Source organism: Lycorma delicatula, chromosome 10, assembly GCF_047948215.1.
Source record: "Lycorma delicatula isolate Av1 chromosome 10, ASM4794821v1, whole genome shotgun sequence".
NCBI lineage: Eukaryota > Metazoa > Arthropoda > Insecta > Hemiptera > Fulgoridae > Lycorma > Lycorma delicatula.
This window is the reverse complement of record NC_134464.1, coordinates 41,705,853-41,728,729: the sequence shown is the minus strand read 5'-3', so window position 1 is coordinate 41,728,729 and position 22,877 is coordinate 41,705,853. Positions and strand designations below refer to the sequence as shown.

The 22,877-nt window shown below is 31.8% G+C and overlaps 1 protein-coding gene across 7 annotated transcripts in view; it reads left to right on the top strand.

Moving 5' to 3' along the window:
* The window catches only part of LOC142331251 (ras-related protein Rab-3-like), a 113,930-nt gene that overhangs the window by 42,017 nt on the left and 49,036 nt on the right, over positions 1 to 22,877 (top strand). For 6 of the 7 annotated variants that reach the window (XR_012757934.1, XR_012757937.1, XR_012757936.1 and 3 more), the window contains exons 3-5: positions 5,860 to 6,050; positions 10,323 to 10,519; positions 20,815 to 20,974. Coding sequence is in view for 2 of the 7 variants with exons in the window: in XM_075377008.1 (XP_075233123.1) it covers positions 10,515 to 10,519; positions 20,815 to 20,974 (165 nt within the window). In the remaining 5 variants the exon portion in view is untranslated. Of the gene's footprint in view, positions 1 to 5,859; positions 6,051 to 10,322; positions 10,520 to 20,814; positions 20,975 to 22,630; positions 22,826 to 22,877 lie in introns of those variants that run through there. The other variant, XR_012757933.1, reaches the window with a different exon arrangement.

Here is a 22,877-nt window from a genome sequence, read left to right as displayed (position 1 = left end):
GGGTGTATGTATGTATCTTTGTTCCACCATATTAGTTCAATGGCTGAACCGGTTTAGATATATGACTGACTCCCTGTTGGAATCTTTACATTATTGGGAGTGTCAAATATATATATAGTAGTTTCTTTTGGAGGGGTTGAAAAATGTTTTCACGTTATCGTCACCCAGATTTGTAATAGTGGAGATTTGTCTGTGAAGCACAAACTTTAATGAACTGAATGATTCAAATCAATCGAATGGATAATATTACAAAAATAATAGAATTAAATTTATGTTTTTTTTTTTTTGTCTTCCGTCATTTGACTGGTTTGATGCAGCTCTCCGAGATTCCCTATCTAGTGCTAGTCGTTTCATTTCAGTATACCCTCTACATCCTACATCCCTAACAATTTATTTACATATTCCAAACGTGGCCTGCCTACACAATTTTTCCCTTCTACCTGTCCTTCCAATATTAAAGCGACTATTCCAGGATGCCTTAGTACGTGGCCTATAAGTCTGTCTCTTCTTTTAACTATATTTTTCCAAATGCTTCTTTCTTCATCTATTTGCCGCAATACCTCTTCATTTGTCACTTTATCCACCCATCTGATTTTTAACATTCTCCTATAGCACCACATTTCAAAATCTTCTAATCTTTTCTTCTCAGATACTCCGATTGTCCAAGTTTCACTTCCATATAAAGCTACACTTTCAAAAATCTTTTCCTGACATTTAAATTAATTTTTGACGTAAACAAATTATATTTCTTACTGAAGGCTCGTTTAGCTTGTGCTATTTGGCATTTTATATCGCTCCTGCTTCGTCCATCTTTAGTAATTCTACTTCCCAAATAACAAAATTCTTCTACCTCCATAATCTTTTCTCCTCCTATTTTCACATTCAGTGCTCCATCTTTGTTATCTCTACTACATTTCATTACTTTTGTTTTGTTCTTGTTTATTTTCATGCGATAGTTCTTGCGTAGGACTTCATCTATGCCATTCATTGTTTCCTCTAAATCCTTTTTACTCTCGGCTAGAATTACTATATCATCAGCAAATCCTAGCATCTTTATCTTTTCACCTTGTACTGTTACTCCGAATCTAAATTGTTCTTTAACATCATTAACTGCTAGTTCCATGTAAAGATTAAAAAGTAATGGAGATAGGGAACATCCTTGTCAGACTCCCTTTCTTATTACGGCTTCTTTCTTATGTTCTTCAATTGTTACTGTTGCTGTTTGGTTCCTGTACATGTTAGCAATTGTTCTTCTATCTCTGTATTTGAACCCTAATTTTTTTAAAATGCTGAACATGTTATTCCAGTCTACGTTATCGAATGCCTTTTCTAGGTCTATAAACGCCAAGTATGTTGGTTTGTTTTTCTTTAATCTTCCTTCTACTATTAGTCTGAGGCCTAAAATTGCTTCCCTTGTCCCTATACTTTTCCTGAAACCAAATTGGTCTTCTCCTAACACTTCCTCCACTCTCCTCTCAATTCTTCTGTATAGAATTCTAGTTAAGATTTTTGATGCATGACTAGTTAAACTAATTGTTCTGTATTCTTCACATTTATCTGCCCCTGCTTTCTTTGCTATCATTACTATAACACTTTTTTTGAAGTCTGATGGAAATTCCCCTTTTTCATAAAAATTACACACCAGTTTGTATAATCTATCAATCACTTCCTCACCTGCACTGCGCAGTAATTCTACAGGTATTCCGTCTATTCCAGGAGCCTTTCTGGCATTTAAATCTTTTAATGCTCTCTTAAATTCAGATCTCAGTATTGTTTCTCCCATTTCATCCTCCTCAACTTCCTCTTCTTCCTCTATAACACCATTTTCTAATTCATTTCCTCCGTATAACTCTTCAATATATTCCACCCACCTATCGACTTTACCTTTCATATTATAAATTGGTGTACCATCTTTGTTTAACACATTATTAGATTTTAATTTATGTATCCCAAAATTTTCCTTAACTTTCCTGTATGTATGTCTATTTTACCAATGTTCATTTCTCTTTCCACTTCTGAACACTTTTCTTTAATCCACTCTTCTTTTGCTAGTTTGCACTTCCTGTTTATAGCATTTCTTAACTGTCTATAGTTCCTTTTACTTTCTTCATCACTAGCATTCTTATATTTTCTACGTTCATCCATCAGCTGCAATATATCGTCTGAAACCCAAGGTTTTCTACCGGTTCTCTTTATTCCGCCTAAGTTTGCTTCTGCTGATTTAAGAATTTCCTTTTTAACATTCTCCCATTCTTCTTCTACATTTTCTACCTTATCTTTTTTACTCAGACCTCTTGCGATGTCCTCCTCAAAAATCTTCTTTACCTCCTCTTCCTCAAGCTTCTCTAAATTCCACCGATTCATCTGACACCTTTTCTTCAGGTTTTTAAACCCCAATCTACATTTCATTATCACCAAATTATGGTCTCTATCAATGTCTGCTCCAGGGTAAGTTTTGCAGTCAACGAGTTGATTTCTAAATCTTTGCTTAACCATGATATAATCTATCTGATACCTTGCAGTATCGCCTGGCCTTTTCCAAGTGTATATTCTTCTATTATGATTTTTAAATTGGGTGTTGGCAATTATTAAATTATACTTCGTGCAAAACTCTATAAGTCGGTCCCCTCTTTCATTCCTTTTGCCCAGCTCGTATTCACCCACTATATTTCCTTCCTTGCCTTTTCCAATGCTTGCATTCCAATCTCCAACTATTATTAAATTTTTATCTCCTTTTACGTGTTTAATTGCTTCATCAATCTCTTCGTATACACATTCTACCTCATCATCATCATGGGCGCTTGTAGGCATATAGACGTTAACAATCGTTGTCGGTTTAGGTTTTGATTTTATCCTTATTACAATGACTCTATCGCTATGCATTTTGAAATACTCTATCTCTTCCATTTGTACTTGTTCATTACGAAACCTACTCCTGCCTGCCCATTATTTGACGCTGAGTTAATTACTCTAAAGTCACCCGACCAAAAGTCGCCTTCCTCTTCCCACCGAACCTCACTAATTCCTACTATATCCACGTTTACCCTATCCATTTCCCTTTTTAAATTTTCTACCCTACCAACCTTTTTTAAGCTTCTAACATTCCACGCTCCGACTCGTAGAATGTTATTTTTTACTTTCCTGGTGACCCCTTCCTTATTAGTCCCCACCCGGAGATCCGAACGGAGGACTATTTTAACTCCATAATATTTTACCAAGGAAGGTGCCTCCATTATTGCTTTTGAAAATGCAGAGAGCCACATTTTCTTGGAAAAAAAAAACAGCTGTAGTTTCCCATTGCTTTCAGCTGCGCAGTACTCAGAGGACTGAGTGATGTTGATATGGCCGTTTAGGTCATTGTGACTCACGCCCCTAAGAACTACTGAAAGAGCTGCTGCCCTCTTTCAGGAATCATTCCTTAGTCTGGCTCTCAACAGATACCTCTCCGATATGGTTGCACCTTCGGTCCACAGCTACTCTGTATCCCTGAGCACTCAAGCCCCCTCACCAACGGCAAGGTCTCATGATTCATAGAGGGGGACAAAATTATTTATGTTAAAATATATAAATTAAAAAAATTCTGTTTAATAATAATGGGCTTCCTGTGGAAACTGCGTGTGAGGCTAAAGTGATGAGATGATGTGAGCACCTTGTGTGAGGGTATCAATCTGCTGGTAACAAATGGGGTGCTGTTTTGGGTGGTGCAATGGAATTATAATATCTCTGCAAACAGTCTTCTGATTTTCAAAATTCAAACAGGGTATTTGTTAGGTTAAAGGCTAACTTTTGCACGCATCAGGTACCCTCTCAATCTAACAGATTTTGGTTATTGGGAAATGTTATATCTTGTAATTTTCAAAATTCAAACTGGATATTTGCTAGTGTAATACAAAATCACGATGGAACTAAATCAAAACAAAAATTAACTAATGTACACTGATAAATCAAGTGGCTAATGCTACACCAAGACCAACTTGAACCCGGTGAGCCCCACAAACAGTCTTTGTAGAGTTTGATGATAGTATGATTAGAGGTAATGCTGTCGGCATTAGATTGAGGATCAAGCTCGCTATTGATGAATTTTATGTTTTAGGGAGACAGGGCAAAGTGAAACAGCGTATGCAGTGCTGGGCTCTGACTGTGCTTGAACTATAAGGGACTACCCTAGATAGAACTGTCCTATAAGGGACTGAACTAGATAGAACTGAATATTTGAGCACTCACATTTTTGCCAAGGGCAGGCCAAAGTAGCATTGTGTCGCGTGAGACGGTTAGAGAGTTTAGCCTGTTTGAATCCCTTGTATGATCCGCATGATAAAAAGTCACAAGAGACTTTTTATCATCAAATAAATAGATTGAAATGTTTACAGTTTCCTCAATTGGCTCCATACATTAATTACATTATATCCATAAGTTTTTGAATTGTAAATTTTTCTTAATGACCACTAAAAAGTATTAAATAATAAAAACAATTATAAAAATTAAAATAACGTGACTGCCAAAAAATAAAAAATAATAAATTGAACTAAAATAAAGAAAACAAGGTATGGACATAAAGGACTAAACATCACATGCAGTATTTAATTAAGTAAAATAATTGGTGACCAGTCAACTTTCAGACAGCTTTAATTTATTTAAATATATTTTTCTTGTAGAAATAGCAGAGATTTACGGTTGTCTAATGGTTAAGTTCTCATCAGGTCTTGCTTGCATTGATTAAAATATTTTATCCGATGAAAATATTTAAATGCAGTTGGGGAGCTCTTTAATATATAGAATAATTACTATTCAGAGCCCCCCAACTGAGTTCTGTGAGAGACTTTTTATCATGTGGATCATACAGCAATTTTCTGGGATTCAAATGGCTAAACTCTCCAATCATCTCACGCGATTCAGTGCTGTAGGCGTGGCCCTTGGCAAAGATGTGAGTCTCAGATTTACGATAGCTCTATCTAGGGTAGTTCCTTGTAGTTTATGCCCGCTTAGATTCCAGCACAATATTAGTGGCAGCATACACCGTTTCACTTTGTACTGTTTCCCTAAAGCATCAAATTCGACAATAGTGGGCTTGATCTTCAATCCGATCTTGACAGCATTATCTCTAATTATACTGTCATCAAACTCTACAAAGATTGTTTGCGGAAGCTCACCAGGCTCAAGCTGATCTTGGTGTAGCACAGGTCACTTGATTTTTCTGAGTATATCAGTTAATTATTTTTCTGGTTTGATGATTCCTTCGTGATTCTGTATTATACTAGCAAATATCCAGTTTGATTTTTGAAAATCAGAAGATCGGTTGCAAAGATATAACATTTCCTAATAACCGTAATCTATTAGATCAAGAGTGTACCTGATGCGTGCAAAAGTTAGCCTTCGACCTACTAACTTTTTATTTATTTATCTAGTAGTTGTGTTTATAAGTTGTATCATTGTATATGTGTTGCAGACTTATTTTCATGTATCAGATAAACAAACTATAAAGTATAAAAAATAGAACCATTCAACAGGGTTCTAGCCTCAATGATTTTTAGTAAAGTGGAAAAAGCGTTATGATAATAAAATATTACAAAATTGAAGAGTATAGCTATTTAAGAAAATTGATTCAAAGAATCATTCATGAGTGTAATAGTATGTCGGTATTTCTGTACATTTTAAAGATTGCAAGTAATGGATCAAGTTTGATTAGCGTCAGATTTTTTCATAGTATCATATGAAAAAATTATTTCAATTCCTAAAGTACATGTATTATAATGTAAATAATTTATTTCTAGATTAACAATTATGCTTAGGAATTCATGCAGTTAAAGTAAAAATTCAAGTTTGTGTTTATTTAGTTGTTTTATTATTGTCTTTTTGTAGTTTCTATGATGGAGAGGCAAGTGCTAGCCGTGTATTTCTCAGCTGTGATATATTATATCAGAAATTTCTCTGTTATTTCTTCTCGAAATAAGCTAATATGTGTAAAAATTTCATGGACAAATCAAAGATTTCCTGAAGTAATACTTGGATCTGTATCATCATTACCTGCAAAAGATGCTGCTTATCTACCTGTAAGTATAAATGCATTTTTGAATAATTATCATTTTATGATAATTGTTATTATTTGTTGTTAGTTTTGTTATATTATTTGTTTCTTGGACTTAATAAAATAATTTATTATAATATGTGTTTTTAAACTTAAGAATATATTTATATTTTTTTATTATTTGCGTTTAAAAGAGTATTAGTGCTTTGGTCATTAGAACTAAGAGCATGCGATAAACTGTGCTCAGACTTCTTAACTGATGGTCTACAGGAACCAATTCATTGAACTGGTACATCATCTTACTTCAAAACTTTCAATTTTAACAGGTTGAGTGCTACACCGTATTTTGGTTAAATTTATTTCTCAACTTTTTTTGATTATAAATAGTTCAAAAAACACAATAATAATACTTTACATATTTCTGATTAATTGTTACTTTAAAACAAATTCAAATATTTAGAAAAAAACATTCAGCAAAAATGACCCAAAATTTTTTTTTGAATAATCAGTCTTGGATTTGTTCCTCGAGAGATAAATATGTCTCTCACAGCACTCAACCTGTTAAGGATGCTACTACTTCTGATGTTTCGTGGAACATCAGATTAGAGATATTATGTTACTCAGGACAAAATATCTTCATATGTTATTTTATTTTATATAATTACAGTTAAATTCTTTTACAGCAGGATAACTTAAGTGAAAAATTTGTTGTAAGGCATTTTTGTCCATATGCTATTTGTTCTCATTCATTTTATAAAGGAGTGAAGTGGTGTGGTGCATGAAATGCTCCTGGTACACAAGATTTTTCTCCTGCACAAGAATGGCAGCTATTTGTTTCTATTTTGTTCGGTAAAAATATATGAATCACTTAATAAATAAAATTACACTTTACTCTTTTTAACACATCCACTACGGCTGCCAAAATGCATAGGCATTTTATTTGCTGTAGGTATTTACATGTATACTTACAAATATCTGAAAATTTTCTTTTTACTTTTTTAGTTTATATTTGATGATATATACACGAAACAAGCATAATATCAAAGAAATAAAACTCCAATTATATGTTTTAAAAAAAATTTTTTAAAACATATCCTGTTGGATACATGACACAACTTTGTTATGAATATATAACTCCTGGGCATCATGTACCTGCACGGGTACAAAACCTCTCTTATTCCTCTGAGCCTGTCGCTAGGTGTGCCACAAAAACCATTTAATGTATTTCATTTTATAACTTAACAAAATTTTAATTTAGAATTTGTATTACGCAAAGTTTGGAGTATTAACCTGATTAAAATAGTTATTTGTAAAATTGTATTATATAGTTCTTTTCATGACACTTCTAATATGCTGTTGCATGATTTTAAACACCTACAGTATAGCCAGACTAAAAAGAAGTGCTATAAGAAACCTGTGAAAACGTATACCCCATTGGGTGCATGATGCACTTTACTAATAAACAGAGTGTGCCTCTATGAGTACACGATGTAATTTAAAAAAGAACTCGTGTACCCATTCGACATCACTAACGTTGTTAAGATAATCACGCCATTAGAAAGGATAGAAATCTATATTATTAGCTTAACAATTTGAATATAGCTAAAAAGTACCTTCCATATAACAAAAAGTCTCTAAAAACTTTGTATTGTTTTGTCGTTTTCAGCTGTTGACCACATACTTATGACTACTTGTTTTTAAAATAAAGGATAAGAATTCCTCCATTTTCAAATTTTGTCAGTTTGTGTGCCCTTTTAAAAGCATTATTATTATTATTATAGAAGTAAGAATTTAAAATATAAAATAAACAGGTTTTGCTATAAGAATGTTTTTTTTAAATTGGTTAATGTGAGAAGGGTTTAAACCTGATACACACAATTTCTTTTTTTAATGTACATATAAATATCAGCATATAAGTCAGCATGTTGATCTGAATTATAGTTGTATAGCAAATGGGTTACAGAAAACTGGATATGTATTACAGCTATGGATTTTATTACTTGATCGTGGATACTGGTGTTCTTTGGTGGTTGGGTTTCAATTAACCACTTAGAAGTGGTCAAATTTAGACTGTACAAGACTACACTTTATTTACTTTATTCATGCATATAATCCTCATTCATCCTCTCTTAAGTAATACCTGAACAGTAATTCCCGGAGGCTAAACAGGGAAAAAAAGGGTATGTATTGTAGCAAGATTTTTCATACTTGACACATGATATAGCTGCACAAACACCAAAATTATTTTACCTGTTTGTCTTTGAGTTTTACACACACCGTTTACTTACTATTGACAGATTTTAAAATTTATGATCATTTTCAGTTCAGGAATTCCAAAAAATGGAATCAGCAAGAAGTAATCTTCATTCAGAAAATTTATTATAAAGACATCAATGAACAAATAATTCTTTAGATGTAAATAATAATGTTATATAAAAATACTGATTAATTATTCATTAATTTTATTTTATTTTTAACAAATATTCATGCAGCATTTATGTATGTTAAGTGCCATAATTGGTTAACATGACCTGACATAAATCGCAAGCTACACCCAAAAATGCCAGCCATTTTCAACAACATCCCATGCCAGGCTTACTTAGGAAAGTGAGGAGTTAAGTAGATTCCTAGTGCCTTCTTCATTGACCCAAATGTAAACGTATTTATCAGCATGTCAAACTCACCAAAAGTGATATTCAACCCAACAAGTGACACCTTCACTCTGCTCACCACAAAGACTGGTTATACAGTAATCATTGTTATTGTTTCTGATAAAGGAAATTTTGATATCAGTTGCTTTACGTGTGTAACAGCCCTTAAGAAAAACTTGGATAGATACTGAAAAACAACAAATTAATGTTTCCCTTCCTCATGTAAAACAGTTCTTTGTGAATAATTGTGTTTATCAAGTTACACAAAGTAAACTAATTTATTATTTTTCATACACTAAAAAATTGAACATTTTAAAATCCCATTGTATAAGTTGAACACTGATATTTTAATTATAATTTAGGTTCTGAAATCTTGAATTACTTGTTATGGTTATTTGTATTACAACAGAATTCTGGTACTATACCCGATATACCAACACAAATACTAAAGAAAAAACAAGCTGCCGATTATGGATCACACGATGTATGAAATTTAAATTACTTATTACAGTAACATATTCCATGGAAAGTTGCTAACTTATACTTTGCAGGTTATGAAATAGTTATGTAGAAGAACATACTTTTTCATTCAGAAACTGGATGATAGGAATACATGGGAATCTACTCGTTTTAAGATACCTGATCTTAATAAAAGTGGGATTTAAAAACTTTCAGTTATGTGTTTATTTGGTCTGTTTTCAGAGTTTGATTTCCTATAAATTGAATCTCTAAATTGATTTAAAGCAATCAAAATACTTTGGTATTGTCAGTGGTCAGAAATTGTTGATTCTTATGTACAAAAATTTCCCAAAACGTTTTTGTATTTAGAATTTTAATTATAACTAAAATTGTATTAAACTGTTAGTGTGTGATACTTGATATATTGTACGTCAGTAAATTTGACTGAGTTTGAAAATTTTTATCAATCTTATATCACTTTAATATGTGAAGATATTAAGAATTCTCTTTGCAACTTCAAATTTATTAGGAAAAATATTGTTTTTTTATGTTTTGAATATAAATTTAATTTTACCGAAGCAAGGTTAATGTGATTAAAATAATCTGTATTGTTCATTTAACATGCAAAACCATGAATCTGTTCATTATTTTAGAGTAGACTATTTATAATTAAAATGAGTATGAAAGATTATAATGGTATCAGTGTAATGAACCGACAATAATAATAAAATTATAAACCAGACAGATTTATGTAAGAATTTCATAGAATTTAAATAATTTATATTGAGTGTTACATTGAATCAGTTACTGTTGTTTTTTTAGATAATAGTACTTAGTAGAAATATAAAATTATGCCTGAAACTATAGTTCTAAAATTAAGAATTGTGTAAAGAAAGATTATTTTAAGTTCTAGCATATCTAGCATTGTGATCAAATTTCAGAACATTTCTAATAAGAAAAGCCTTGTAAGTAAATAACTTTATTTGTTAATACTATTGACACATAAAAATTAAGTGATAAACCTATAAAAATAATAAATTGTAAATGTGTGATAGAATTGCGTAAATGATAGCCTATCATGTAAATTAATAAATATTTAGTATTCTAAATATAATATCAATTTAATAATTAACAGTTTAATGTATATTATAAAAATGTTAATGTATTATTTCATTTTCTTTTTATAGGATTGGGAGTACTTCTCAATTCATGTCATCATAAAATTGTAAGTCGTGATCTTTGCTCTTTACTTGGACTGAAAAGAGCACATCTTGCAAATAATGATCTACCATCAAACGGTGATGTCTGTGGTAAAATAAACACTTCAGCTCCACTTTTTTCTGCAATATACCTTATACTATTTTCATTTCATCTTTTGTATGAAGTAAGCCAAAGAGATTTAATAATATGATTATTAAATAATAATAATATTAATATTTATATTTATTATTGAATTAAAATTTAGGCTATATAAAGTCTGTTCAGAAAATAATCAAACTTAATTTTTTTTTAATTTTATAGATTACTGGTCCTTGTCCCCTTCGAAGTACTTCCTTTCCCTAGTCAAACACTTTTCCCAGCAATGTTTCTAATTCGCAAAGCAGTCCTGGACAGCTTCTTGAGGTCCATGATGAATTTACTTTAATGTCATCAATAGTCTCAAAGCAGCATCCTTTCATCACAGATTTTAATTTCAGAAATAAGGAAAAATCATAAGGAACTAGGTCTGGCAAGTAAAAAGGCTGAGAGAGGACAGTCATCTGATTTTTGGCACAAAATAGATGAATTGATAAAGCTGAGTATGCAAGCGTATTGTTGTGGTAAAGGAACTATGAGTTGTCTCGTCACAACTCTGGTCTGTTTTTGTGGATTTTTTCATGTAACCATTGGAAAAGCTTTGATAGTATTTACAGGTAACTGTTTAACCTTGAGACAAGATTTCAAAATGCAGAATTCCATTAAAATCGAAGAAAACAGACAGCATCACGTTGACATTGGATGAAGACTGTTGTTCTTTCTTGGGATGTGGAGGTCCTTTGCCAAGCCGATCAAATTTTTTTCACAATGTCGTAACAATAAACCCAGCTTTCATTCCCATTATGATCTTTTACATGAATGTTTCATCATCATTGGCTTGTTCAAGAAGTTGCTTGACAAATGTCCATTCAATGTTCTTTCTGCTGTTTAGTTATCAAATAAGGAACAAACTTTGTTGCAATTTGATGGATGTTCAATTTTTCAGTCAAAATGGCATGGCATGATCCAATTGAGATGGTAATCTCTTCTGCAAGTTTCCTGACAATCAATCGGCAATTTGCATGTACCAGATCATTGATTTTTTGAATGTAGGTGTCGTCAATTGGAAGTCTATGGCCTTCCTGATCGAGAGTCATCTTCAATTAACTGACAACCACTTTTAAATCGTGAAAACCATTTGTAACATTGCATACAACTCAGAGCATCATCTTTGTAAGCTTATTTCAAAAGTTGGAAGTTTTCTCCTGTTTCACGCTGATTTTACATTGTGTCATTGCTCCTGGAAATCGCACATTATAAAAGTGGCTACTAACACTTAAACACTTGTGCTCAAATAACAATAACGTGAAAACTAAACGAGATATCAACATTCCAAGGACATGTGATTACAGAGTAGGTTAGGCAAAACTCATTGCTGCCAACTGCATGTCACTAAATATCTCTGTTCAATTAAAAATGTTCAGTTATTTTCTGAACAGACCTCATATAGATGTGAGATTCCACTAAAATTAGTTCTTGGAAATTAATATGGTAAGTTTAGATTATGTAATTACTATGTTTTTTGTGGTTTATATTTCATATAAAATGTGTATATATGTATCAGAGGTTCTGATTATATAATTTTAGTTTTTGTAATACTCTTAGCATTATTAATAAGTTCTGCCAGCATGAGAAAATATGTATATATACTACATTAGTATTATAGTAATAGTATAGTATTAGTATTAGTATTATATTAACCATAAAGAGTATTTTTCCAAACATTAAATAGTTCTGTAAAAATAAATTGCTAAATAAAAACTAAAGTTGTGATACTTATCTTCTCATTTCCCCTTGTATTATTTTCTGCATGAGCTGCACTTTGTAGCCCTTCTGTATACATTTACTACAAATCTCTGACGTATAATTTTTTATATCACTTATAGTAGAGCCAGTAAAATACAACTTTATTTATTTTGGGATGTTATGTTCTCTGAATTACTTCAAAATTTTGACTTAGTATAATAAATAAAAAATTAGGAAAGAACAGAGTTTTCATTAATAAAATAATCCTACAAAATAAAATTTCATTAATAAAATAACCCTGAACCTAGATAATCTAGATGCCCAGATAAATAGGACTGATTTTATAGTACTACTTTAAAGTGGTGTGTAATTTAATTATTTATTTTAACTGTTATGTTTAATTATCATACACACTAAACTATTTTACTAAAAATTAATAAATACATATAGCATTTATTAACATTAAAACAAAAAATTTCTTACCTAATGGTGAAGAACAAACTTCAGGAAGTGAAATTCGAAACATGGAACCATTTAGAAATTCCTAAACAACAAAATTAAAATAAACCTTTACGATGTAAAACTATTAAAAAATTATTTTATATGATTAAATTATTTATAAAAAATTAAAGACAAATAAATTTACATTTTTCTTATTTGTTCCAATTCAATCTTGCACTAAAATGCACATACAGCTTTTACAGTAGAATAAACAATGAAGAAGGAAAACTGAGATCGAGATATCAATTCCAAATGCCAATTAATGCATCTAATAGAACATCAAAATAATTAAATAAGTTGCAATTTATTTATCCTAATTGTCCATGGATAGGAGGAACAAATCTCCTTTCTTGATCATAAAAAAACCAATACATAAAAAAATACTTAATGGTATTACTTTATTTACAGAGTACACCTATGGTAACCAATAGGTAAAACATGTTGAAAACAAAATAAATAATCTTTTTATTTAATTTGGTAAACGGCTAACTGTTAATATGAGAAAAACAATGGTTAATGAAAAAACCATATTGTTAAACTAACACAGCAATTGAAGAATCACATATATTCAAACACAAATTAAAATAAATGTAATTTTAAGTGATTTCTACCAGAGTTCTACATAATCATGGAAAATTTAAAAAAACCATCAAATCTCAATTTTAAATTCATTCTGCAGCTTACTAGTTTAAGTAATTATACATTTTAGGAACTAATCTCCACAGCGGTAAATTTACAAGGTTTGATAAAAAAAAATATGCAAAAGTTTGGTTTCCTATTTATTCAAGTCTACTTATTCAGCTGATAAATTCTACACACTAGCGTGCTACTCAGAGACAAAAAATACTGTCGAGTTGGGTGTGACAGCATATAATAGCTAAAATCCCCCTCTACAAACCTACAGTAGTGCATTGAAATCTGTTTACCAGTTTTTTTTCAGTAGCAGTTAAAATGGAGTTGAGTACGGCCAATGTCAATATGGTTAAAACAACACACAGTGATAGAATTTTTAATAGCAGAAAATATGAATCCTACGAATATTTTTTAACATTTACGGTAGTGAAACTGTTGACAGGAGTACTGTGAATAGTTGGGCGTTGAAATTTCGTGAGTGAAGTGACAATTGAGGACGCACCTTACAGTGGACAACCAGTTTCTGTGATGGACGAGAAACATTGAAAGGAGGTGGACAATTTTCTTCAAAGTGACCAGCAAATCACCCAGCAATGCATCATTACTCAATTACGCATATCTAAAGAACGAGTAGGCCATATTATCGAGCAATTGGGTTACCGTAAAATCTGTGAGCACGTAAAAGCATAGTGTGTGTGTGTGTATGTATGTGTATAAAAATTTAAGCACCCTTTTTCAACTAGCACATAATGAAATAATCATTTCTGATGATATTCTGAAGGCATTAAAGCAAAAATTAGCAATCATATAGAAAAAATCCAACCCAAAACAGATACCACCTAGACTATATCATCAAAATATAATAATAGTTAATCTTCAATTATCCAGGTTAAATAGAACTATGAGGCTCAGCTGATAAATTTTGCACATATATGCATAGCATGGGAATGAAAACAGATATTGGAATGAAATAAAAAATGAATAAAAATACAATACTAATATTTTTTAACATTTACGGTAGTGAAACTGTTGACAGGAGTACTGTGAATAGTTGGGCGTTGAAATTTCGTGAGTGAAGTGACAATTGAGGACGCACCTTACAGTGGACAACCAGTTTCTGTGATGGACGAGAAACATTGAAAGGAGGTGGACAATTTTCTTCAAAGTGACCAGCAAATCACCCAGCAATGCATCATTACTCAATTACGCATATCTAAAGAACGAGTAGGCCATATTATCGAGCAATTGGGTTACCGTAAAATCTGTGAGCACGTAAAAGCATAGTGTGTGTGTGTGTATGTATGTGTATAAAAATTTAAGCACCCTTTTTCAACTAGCACATAATGAAATAATCATTTCTGATGATATTCTGAAGGCATTAAAGCAAAAATTAGCAATCATATAGAAAAAATCCAACCCAAAACAGATACCACCTAGACTATATCATCAAAATATAATAATAGTTAATCTTCAATTATCCAGGTTAAATAGAACTATGAGGCTCAGCTGATAAATTTTGCACATATATGCATAGCATGGGAATGAAAACAGATATTGGAATGAAATAAAAAATGAATAAAAATACAATACTAATATTTTTTAACATTTACGGTAGTGAAACTGTTGACAGGAGTACTGTGAATAGTTGGGCGTTGAAATTTCGTGAGTGAAGTGACAATTGAGGACGCACCTTACAGTGGACAACCAGTTTCTGTGATGGACGAGAAACATTGAAAGGAGGTGGACAATTTTCTTCAAAGTGACCAGCAAATCACCCAGCAATGCATCATTACTCAATTACGCATATCTAAAGAACGAGTAGGCCATATTATCGAGCAATTGGGTTACCGTAAAATCTGTGAGCACGTAAAAGCATAGTGTGTGTGTGTGTATGTATGTGTATAAAAATTTAAGCACCCTTTTTCAACTAGCACATAATGAAATAATCATTTCTGATGATATTCTGAAGGCATTAAAGCAAAAATTAGCAATCATATAGAAAAAATCCAACCCAAAACAGATACCACCTAGACTATATCATCAAAATATAATAATAGTTAATCTTCAATTATCCAGGTTAAATAGAACTATGAGGCTCAGCTGATAAATTTTGCACATATATGCATAGCATGGGAATGAAAACAGATATTGGAATGAAATAAAAAATGAATAAAAATACAATACTAATATTTTTTAACATTTACGGTAGTGAAACTGTTGACAGGAGTACTGTGAATAGTTGGGCGTTGAAATTTCGTGAGTGAAGTGACAATTGAGGACGCACCTTACAGTGGACAACCAGTTTCTGTGATGGACGAGAAACATTGAAAGGAGGTGGACAATTTTCTTCAAAGTGACCAGCAAATCACCCAGCAATGCATCATTACTCAATTACGCATATCTAAAGAACGAGTAGGCCATATTATCGAGCAATTGGGTTACCGTAAAATCTGTGAGCACGTAAAAGCATAGTGTGTGTGTGTGTATGTATGTGTATAAAAATTTAAGCACCCTTTTTCAACTAGCACATAATGAAATAATCATTTCTGATGATATTCTGAAGGCATTAAAGCAAAAATTAGCAATCATATAGAAAAAATCCAACCCAAAACAGATACCACCTAGACTATATCATCAAAATATAAAATAATAGTTAATCTTCAATTATCCAGGTTAAATAGAACTATGAGGCTCAGCTGATAAATTTTGCACATATATGCATAGCATGGGAATGAAAACAGATATTGGAATGAAATAAAAAATGAATAAAAATACAATACCTTAGCTACAAAATGAAGTATTTATTTTTCAATATAATCTACATTTACACTGATACACTTTTCTTAACATGTGACAAGTTTTTGTATTCTGTGACTGAAAAATTCTGGTGGTCTTTCATGGATCCAAGTAGTCACAGTTCCTTCACCTCATTGTGGTGATGTAATGATTACCTTTGAGATGAGGGAAGAAATGGAAGTCACAGCGAGCCAAATCCAGCAAGTATGGTGGGTGCACACACCATTGCGTGCGCGCACGCAATGGTCCATATTGCGTGCGCGCGCGCACACAATAATCAATGGCTGCTGTACATCAGTTGTTTGGCAACCATATAATTTCAAGAAATGGTGGCATTTCTTGACCTCCTAGGTCTCCTGATTTATCAGTATAGGATTTTTTCTTGTGGTAGTTACCTTAAAAGTATGTATGTAGTAGTCAACCTGCTACGACAGAAGTACTAAAAACCACTCTGAATGACATTGTTGAAATTTTGTGTCAAACCATGCTATTTACCAGTCTCAGAGATGTCTAAACAGAGGCAATGCTGCAAAATATGATCTTCAAAAAATAAATTTTGTGTATTATGTATTCATAATTGTACATTCTTTTTCCTATTTAAATATTATAAATATATTTATTTAAAATAATTTTTTTTTGTAAAAGAATATTTAATTATCTCAAACTTTCCCATTTCCCTGTTTATACATATAAAATTATTTTTAAATTTCTCTTAATAATGCAATCAAATCTTTGTTTCATTGAAGTCTTTTAATAATTTTTAAAAAGCAATTTCTATTGTGTTTACAAAAAGCTTAAATGGTGCTATATGAATACTTTTTGGCAACACTCTTTAAGTTAACCATAAGTTGGAAGTCCTTGAAGTACTCATACCAAATGAATATGGTGAAAATATCTTAACATGCTTTCAGTTTACTATAATTTAACTTAAATAAGATCCTGTAGCTTAAGATAAGAATACTTTGGGACTGCATTTCTTTTTGATTTTTCTTAGAGTAAATCCTAAAGACTTCAAACAGAAATAGTTAAATTCAAAGAAACTAACAAGTAATATGCAATGATACTATCAGAGTGTATATACAGTTTATGGTTAATACAAATCCTACAATCACTAAATGCAATATATTCTGCTAAATACACAGTATGTCTGAAAAGTTCCCAAACTAAATTTCTGTAGTCGATACAAGTAGTGCCATCTCTCAGACAACCAAGGAACTATGTAGTACAATGTCTGACAAGTGTATGTACAAAATTTCATCACGTTTCGTCCCTCCAGTCTCAAGTTACATTTGGCTGCGTATGTTGTGTTCACATGATATTGTGTGAGCTCACGACATGGAACATAGAAGCGTGAAAAAATTTTGTGTTTGACTTCAAAAATCTGTTATTGATACTTATTGTTTGATACAGCAAGCATTTGATGATGAATCTGCATCTCATAATACAACATACACGTGGTGAAAATGGTTTAAAGGTGGCAGAGAGTTGTTGGATGGTGATGAACAAAGTGAGAGGCCATCAACAGCTGTCCGTGATGAAAGCGTTGCAAAAGTGGGTGCGCTCCTGCTCAAACAATCTCACCTTATCCTTTGGACCATAGCAGAAGAGCTAAACATCGGTAAAGACATGGTACATACAATTCTAACAGAAAAAAATCAACCGCCGAAAAGTGTGCTCTTGTTTCATTCCACACTTCTTGATCAAAGAACAAAAACAGGTACATCTTTCTTGCGCTCAAGACTTCATTGAAACTGCCAATAACAAACTGAATCTTTTGAAAACAATTGTAACTGGGAATGAAAACTGGTGCTTCATGTATGATCTGTGAACGAAGCATCAATCCACTGCTTGCACCTGGAGTACAAAGACTGCGCCGAAATTCAGGCAGCAAAAATCAAGGGTGAAAACGATATGTTGATTGCATTCTTTGATTCAAAGGGGCTGATTCATCATGAATTTGTCCCAACTGGTCAAACCGTGAATTCTAAATTCTATTTGGAAGTAATGAAACGCCTGATGCATAACATTCATCGAATCCAACCTGAGTACTGGGATCCAGGCAGTTACTCTTGTACGGCAATACCCCAGCACACATGGCAACAGTTTACGCCGCAAATCAAATCACCATCTTATCCCACCCGACTTTGCTCCAGCAGACTATTTTCTGTTCCTGAAATTCAAATTGAAGATGAAAGGCTGCTTTTTCAACAACATTCCAGCCTTCCAAAGGGCTTGCACCAAGCAGTTGAAGGCAATCCCACAAAGTGATTTCTCCAGAGTGTTTGATGGGTTCTACTGGTGCTGTATCGAATGAATAACTAGAGAACGGTTCTATGTAGAGGGTTGATATGAGTAAATTCATTTATCTTTAAATCTGTATTTTTATTTAATTTAGTTTGGGAACTTTTCAGACATACTGTGTATAATATAACCTAACCCAGCAAATTTATATGAAGAAAGGGATATGTAAACAGAGTAGAATACACTATCAATTTAAAATGTTTTGAATGATCTTTAGAAAAATATATCTCTTTACAATTTTTTTCTCAGTTAGAAAGTGTTTGTATTAATTTAGCCCCAATATATTTGAGAATCTTCTGAAATAGAAGATTCTAAATTAAGTTTGTTTGTTATGAATTTTTTTTGCTAGTTAGGTTAATACTTTGCTACAAGACTGGGGATTTTTTTCTCAGAAATGTGCTTGTGTGTATGTGTGTGTGTGTGATTTGTGTATTATAATTGCTATGAGGGTTATGGACTTATTTATTATTTACAAAAATAGCTTATCTTACTAGTAACATACCAATGTATTGAAAAACATAATAAATTATGATATATGGCACACAAAAAAAAGAAGGATTTTGTAGTCATAAATACGTCACTTTTATTTGAGGTCTCTAAATATCTTTTCCGACAAATGATATCGGTAAACATGTAACACATAACGATTCGTAATGAATAAGATTATACAGTAAAAATGTTTTTTTTGTCAATCTGAATAGCCTTTTGAGTGGTGGGAATTTTTATAAAACGTAGTTTCAGAAAACTACGTTTTCACTAACATATCTTCTTTCAATAACATATTGTCACTGTGTGACAACTTTGTACATGTGTGAACGGTTTATCTCAGGAAACTTCCATTGTGTCAGTTTTACTAGTAGTTTATTCTTAATAGTGGTACCTTAAATAAATGAAGTTATTTTTAATTTCATCATTAAAACTAATATCTGTTCTAATATCAAAGTAATGATAAATTAATATATATATATATATATTTTTTATTTTTTTACTAGACAGCATTTAAATTATGAAAAACAAATAAAAAAACCATTTTTAAAATCAATTTAGATAAGACTTAGTAAACCATTTAAAAAATTAATTTCAACAGATTTTTCCTAGAGATTCTGGTGATATTTCATTAACCGTTACCAAATTTAACATATCTCACGTAAAAATTAATAACTCGTTTATTTCTCTTATAAGGAAACATTTTAATAAAATTCATTTAATGATATTAGAAGAGAACTAATAAATATTAAATCGGATTCTTCCAGAATTACCCGATTTAATAAATACCCTGGGTACCCGATGGTCAAAAGCAGTTTCACTTGTCTGTAGAAATACAGATTGAAAATTTTCAAACTTTATTAGTAAATTAAATTTGACTGTTAATCATGCTCATTGAAATTATAATATTAAAGGATATAAAGTAATTTTAGTTACTTAAAATTAACATCTCAAATATGGTAATACAGTTACATTTTCAGATGTACTCTGACTTAAATTTTTTTACTTTGCACTAATATTTTGCTGCTATGTTCTCCATATATGGCTTTATTATATAGTATCAAATCATTTTTTATTACTTTCTTTTGCAGTTGTTCAAAAAGCTACTATATATAAAGCAAATATATATATGTCATGTATAAAGTTTTTCAGTGTTTAAATATATTCAGAAATTAACAACATCTAACAGAATGTTTTATTTTTAAAATTGCTCTCCGTAATCATCCTGATGAAAAACATAATATATCATAAATAACAATACACATCTGAAACGTTAACAAGAATAGATACCAATTAATTATACTATCTTCCTAATATCTCCAAAAAAAAGGCGTGGAAAGTTTTCAAAAAGATGTTTTAGTTGCTGAAAATGGAATGGATGACACTTGGAGCATTACTGATTTAAGGGGGATCTGTTTGAAGAATAGAGAAAGGAAAGACAGCCTTCAACAAATACTGTGATTTAAATTACTTAAATTTATGTTTATACTTAGTCATATTTATTAATCTCTTCATAGAGTTGTAACAGACGGTTACTTTACTCCTTTTTTTTATGGTGAATTAGAAAAGAATTCTGTAGCGTGTGAAAAATGCCAAGCCAGAACTTTTCAGAAGAAAGACAAAAATACTACCACTACCCAACAGAGAATAAAGTAGTACCACATTTAAGAATTGAAACAATAAAAAAAAAGAAGAACTAGCTCAAGCTGGCAGTAATAAACTTTGTTGTATGATGTGCAGTTCAACAATTAAAACTAAAAGGTGCGCTCACATTTTCACTTATAGAAATTGCAGCCTGCAAATGGAAAAGTTTCAAAGAAAGTTTTGAGAAGAATTCATATTTTGTATATCGTACTGAATTTCTTATAGTTTAATTATTAAAGTTTCATAATAAATCTTAGAGATTCTGTTTATTTTCAGGGTAACGCAGATAAAAACTTATTCGTGGGATAACACACAAGTAATACTTGTAGATAATAAGTGTGACATGGAAGATGAAAGAGTTATATCATTTGAAAGAGGTAAACAACTTGGTATTGAATTCTTTGAAAAATCAGCAAAAGAAAATGTTAATGTCAAGGTAAGAATACACTAATTTGTTTTCTAACTACAAGTATTATATTCAGTTAAAATTATGGTCAAAAAAGTTATATGCTTTTGTATAATAAACTGAATGCATATTTTTTCTAGAAGAAAAGCATATAACTCGCATTATTATTTAGTAAGTCTAATCAAACATTCGTTTAAAAAGTAGATATATGTTACACCCGCAATTTGTGCACCCTAGATAATACATTTTGGTCCAATCAATAAAAAATCAAATCTTAAAAAATTTCCACAATGACATTCTAATGGATTTTGACAAACACATATATACAGATACAACTATTGTAGATGTTAATTTTTGTATAATAAATTTTAATACTTTAATTGCCGATCTCTGTAGTGGAGTGGTAGTGTCTCAGCTTTTCATGCGGAGGTCCTGGGCTCAAATCCCTGTCAGACATGGCATTTCTCATGCACTACAAATTTCCATTCTCATAGGGCAAAATGGCAAAAAAGCACCCGATGCCCATCATCAAAAAAAAAAATTTTAATTCTTTTAGTTATAAACTTTATTTACACTGCATTTAAATAAAGTGTTAAGTTTTACACTGTGTTTTGATCAAGGAATCGTATTTAGATGTCACTGATGATGTCATTCCTTTATCTCAGTTTATTGTAAACGGTTGTTATGTTATTCAGTTACAAGTTATCTAAATACAGTCAATTGCTAGTCTTCATAGTGGAAACACGTGCTATTTTTTCCACTATGTGTTTCGGATTGTTTTTAACTGGTTTCTTGGTTTTTTTTAATGGATACTTGAGTTGGTTATTGTGGTTTGGAATATATTGGACATGACTATAAAATTTTAAAGAGTTTGGATATGGATTTAGTTTTATTTTTACGATTTCCTGTAGACTGGCGTTTAAGAAGTTTTGGAATATCAAATTTTTTGATTGCTTACTGATGTTTGTGATGATTAAATAGGTGTTAGTGATTTAGTGACGCACTGGGAAGTAACTATATCTGTAGTGGGGTTATTAATATTAAGACTTGAGAATTATATTAACTTTTTTGCCTCCTAAAGCAGGCAAAGACTGGTAAGTGATGTAGGGTATTGTAGATTGTAAACAAGGTCGTTGAATATTTTCCGTGCATCTTGGAGTACATGAATTATTCTAAGTTTTCTAAGTTGTTGTGTAGGGAGAGCTTCTTTTCTGTTTTATGTCTTACCGTTCCCCATCCAATCCCTCCCGGATCACGTCGGATCAGGACCCCCCCAAAATTTTGGATCCTCCTCCCACTATTTTTTTTCTTTTCAGTTTTGGAATCATACAAATTACCTTCCCCCACTCCCCCCGTTGGATCACCCCCCCCACAATTTAGTAAGTGGGATGCCCATGAACTTGGGCTGTGCTGGACAAGGCGATTCTGCTATTTATTTTTCTTAAGAAAGTTTTTGGTAAGGAAATATCCAGGTTTTCAGATAGCGGGCCATTTGTAAAGAAATGAATGCGATGCTGTACGAGTACTGACTCGGATGAGCCGTCGGCTGCTCACCAGGATCTCATCAAATTGCAGGAGTGTGCTACGAGAATGAAAAGACTGATTAATGAGAACACGAACAAGGAAATAAAGAGTCTTTTTACCTTTTGGAGTCAAAGGTTAATGCAGTGATTATGTTTGTCAAAGGGTTTGCTCCCTGTGATTCCGAGGATGTTGGTATTCAGATGGATAGGCCTAGGGGCACTTTCTTGGCTGGTGAAATTAGGGGTAAGCTGGAGGCTGGAGTTCTGGATGAGGAGGTTGCATCCTTGATCTCCGCTAGGTGGTATGAGGGCCTTTTCACTAATGTGAAGTTAAGTAGTGGTTGTCCATGTTGAGAGGTCACAGGTAAGCGGTTGAATTAAATAAATGAATAATATTTAAAGTGTAAAAA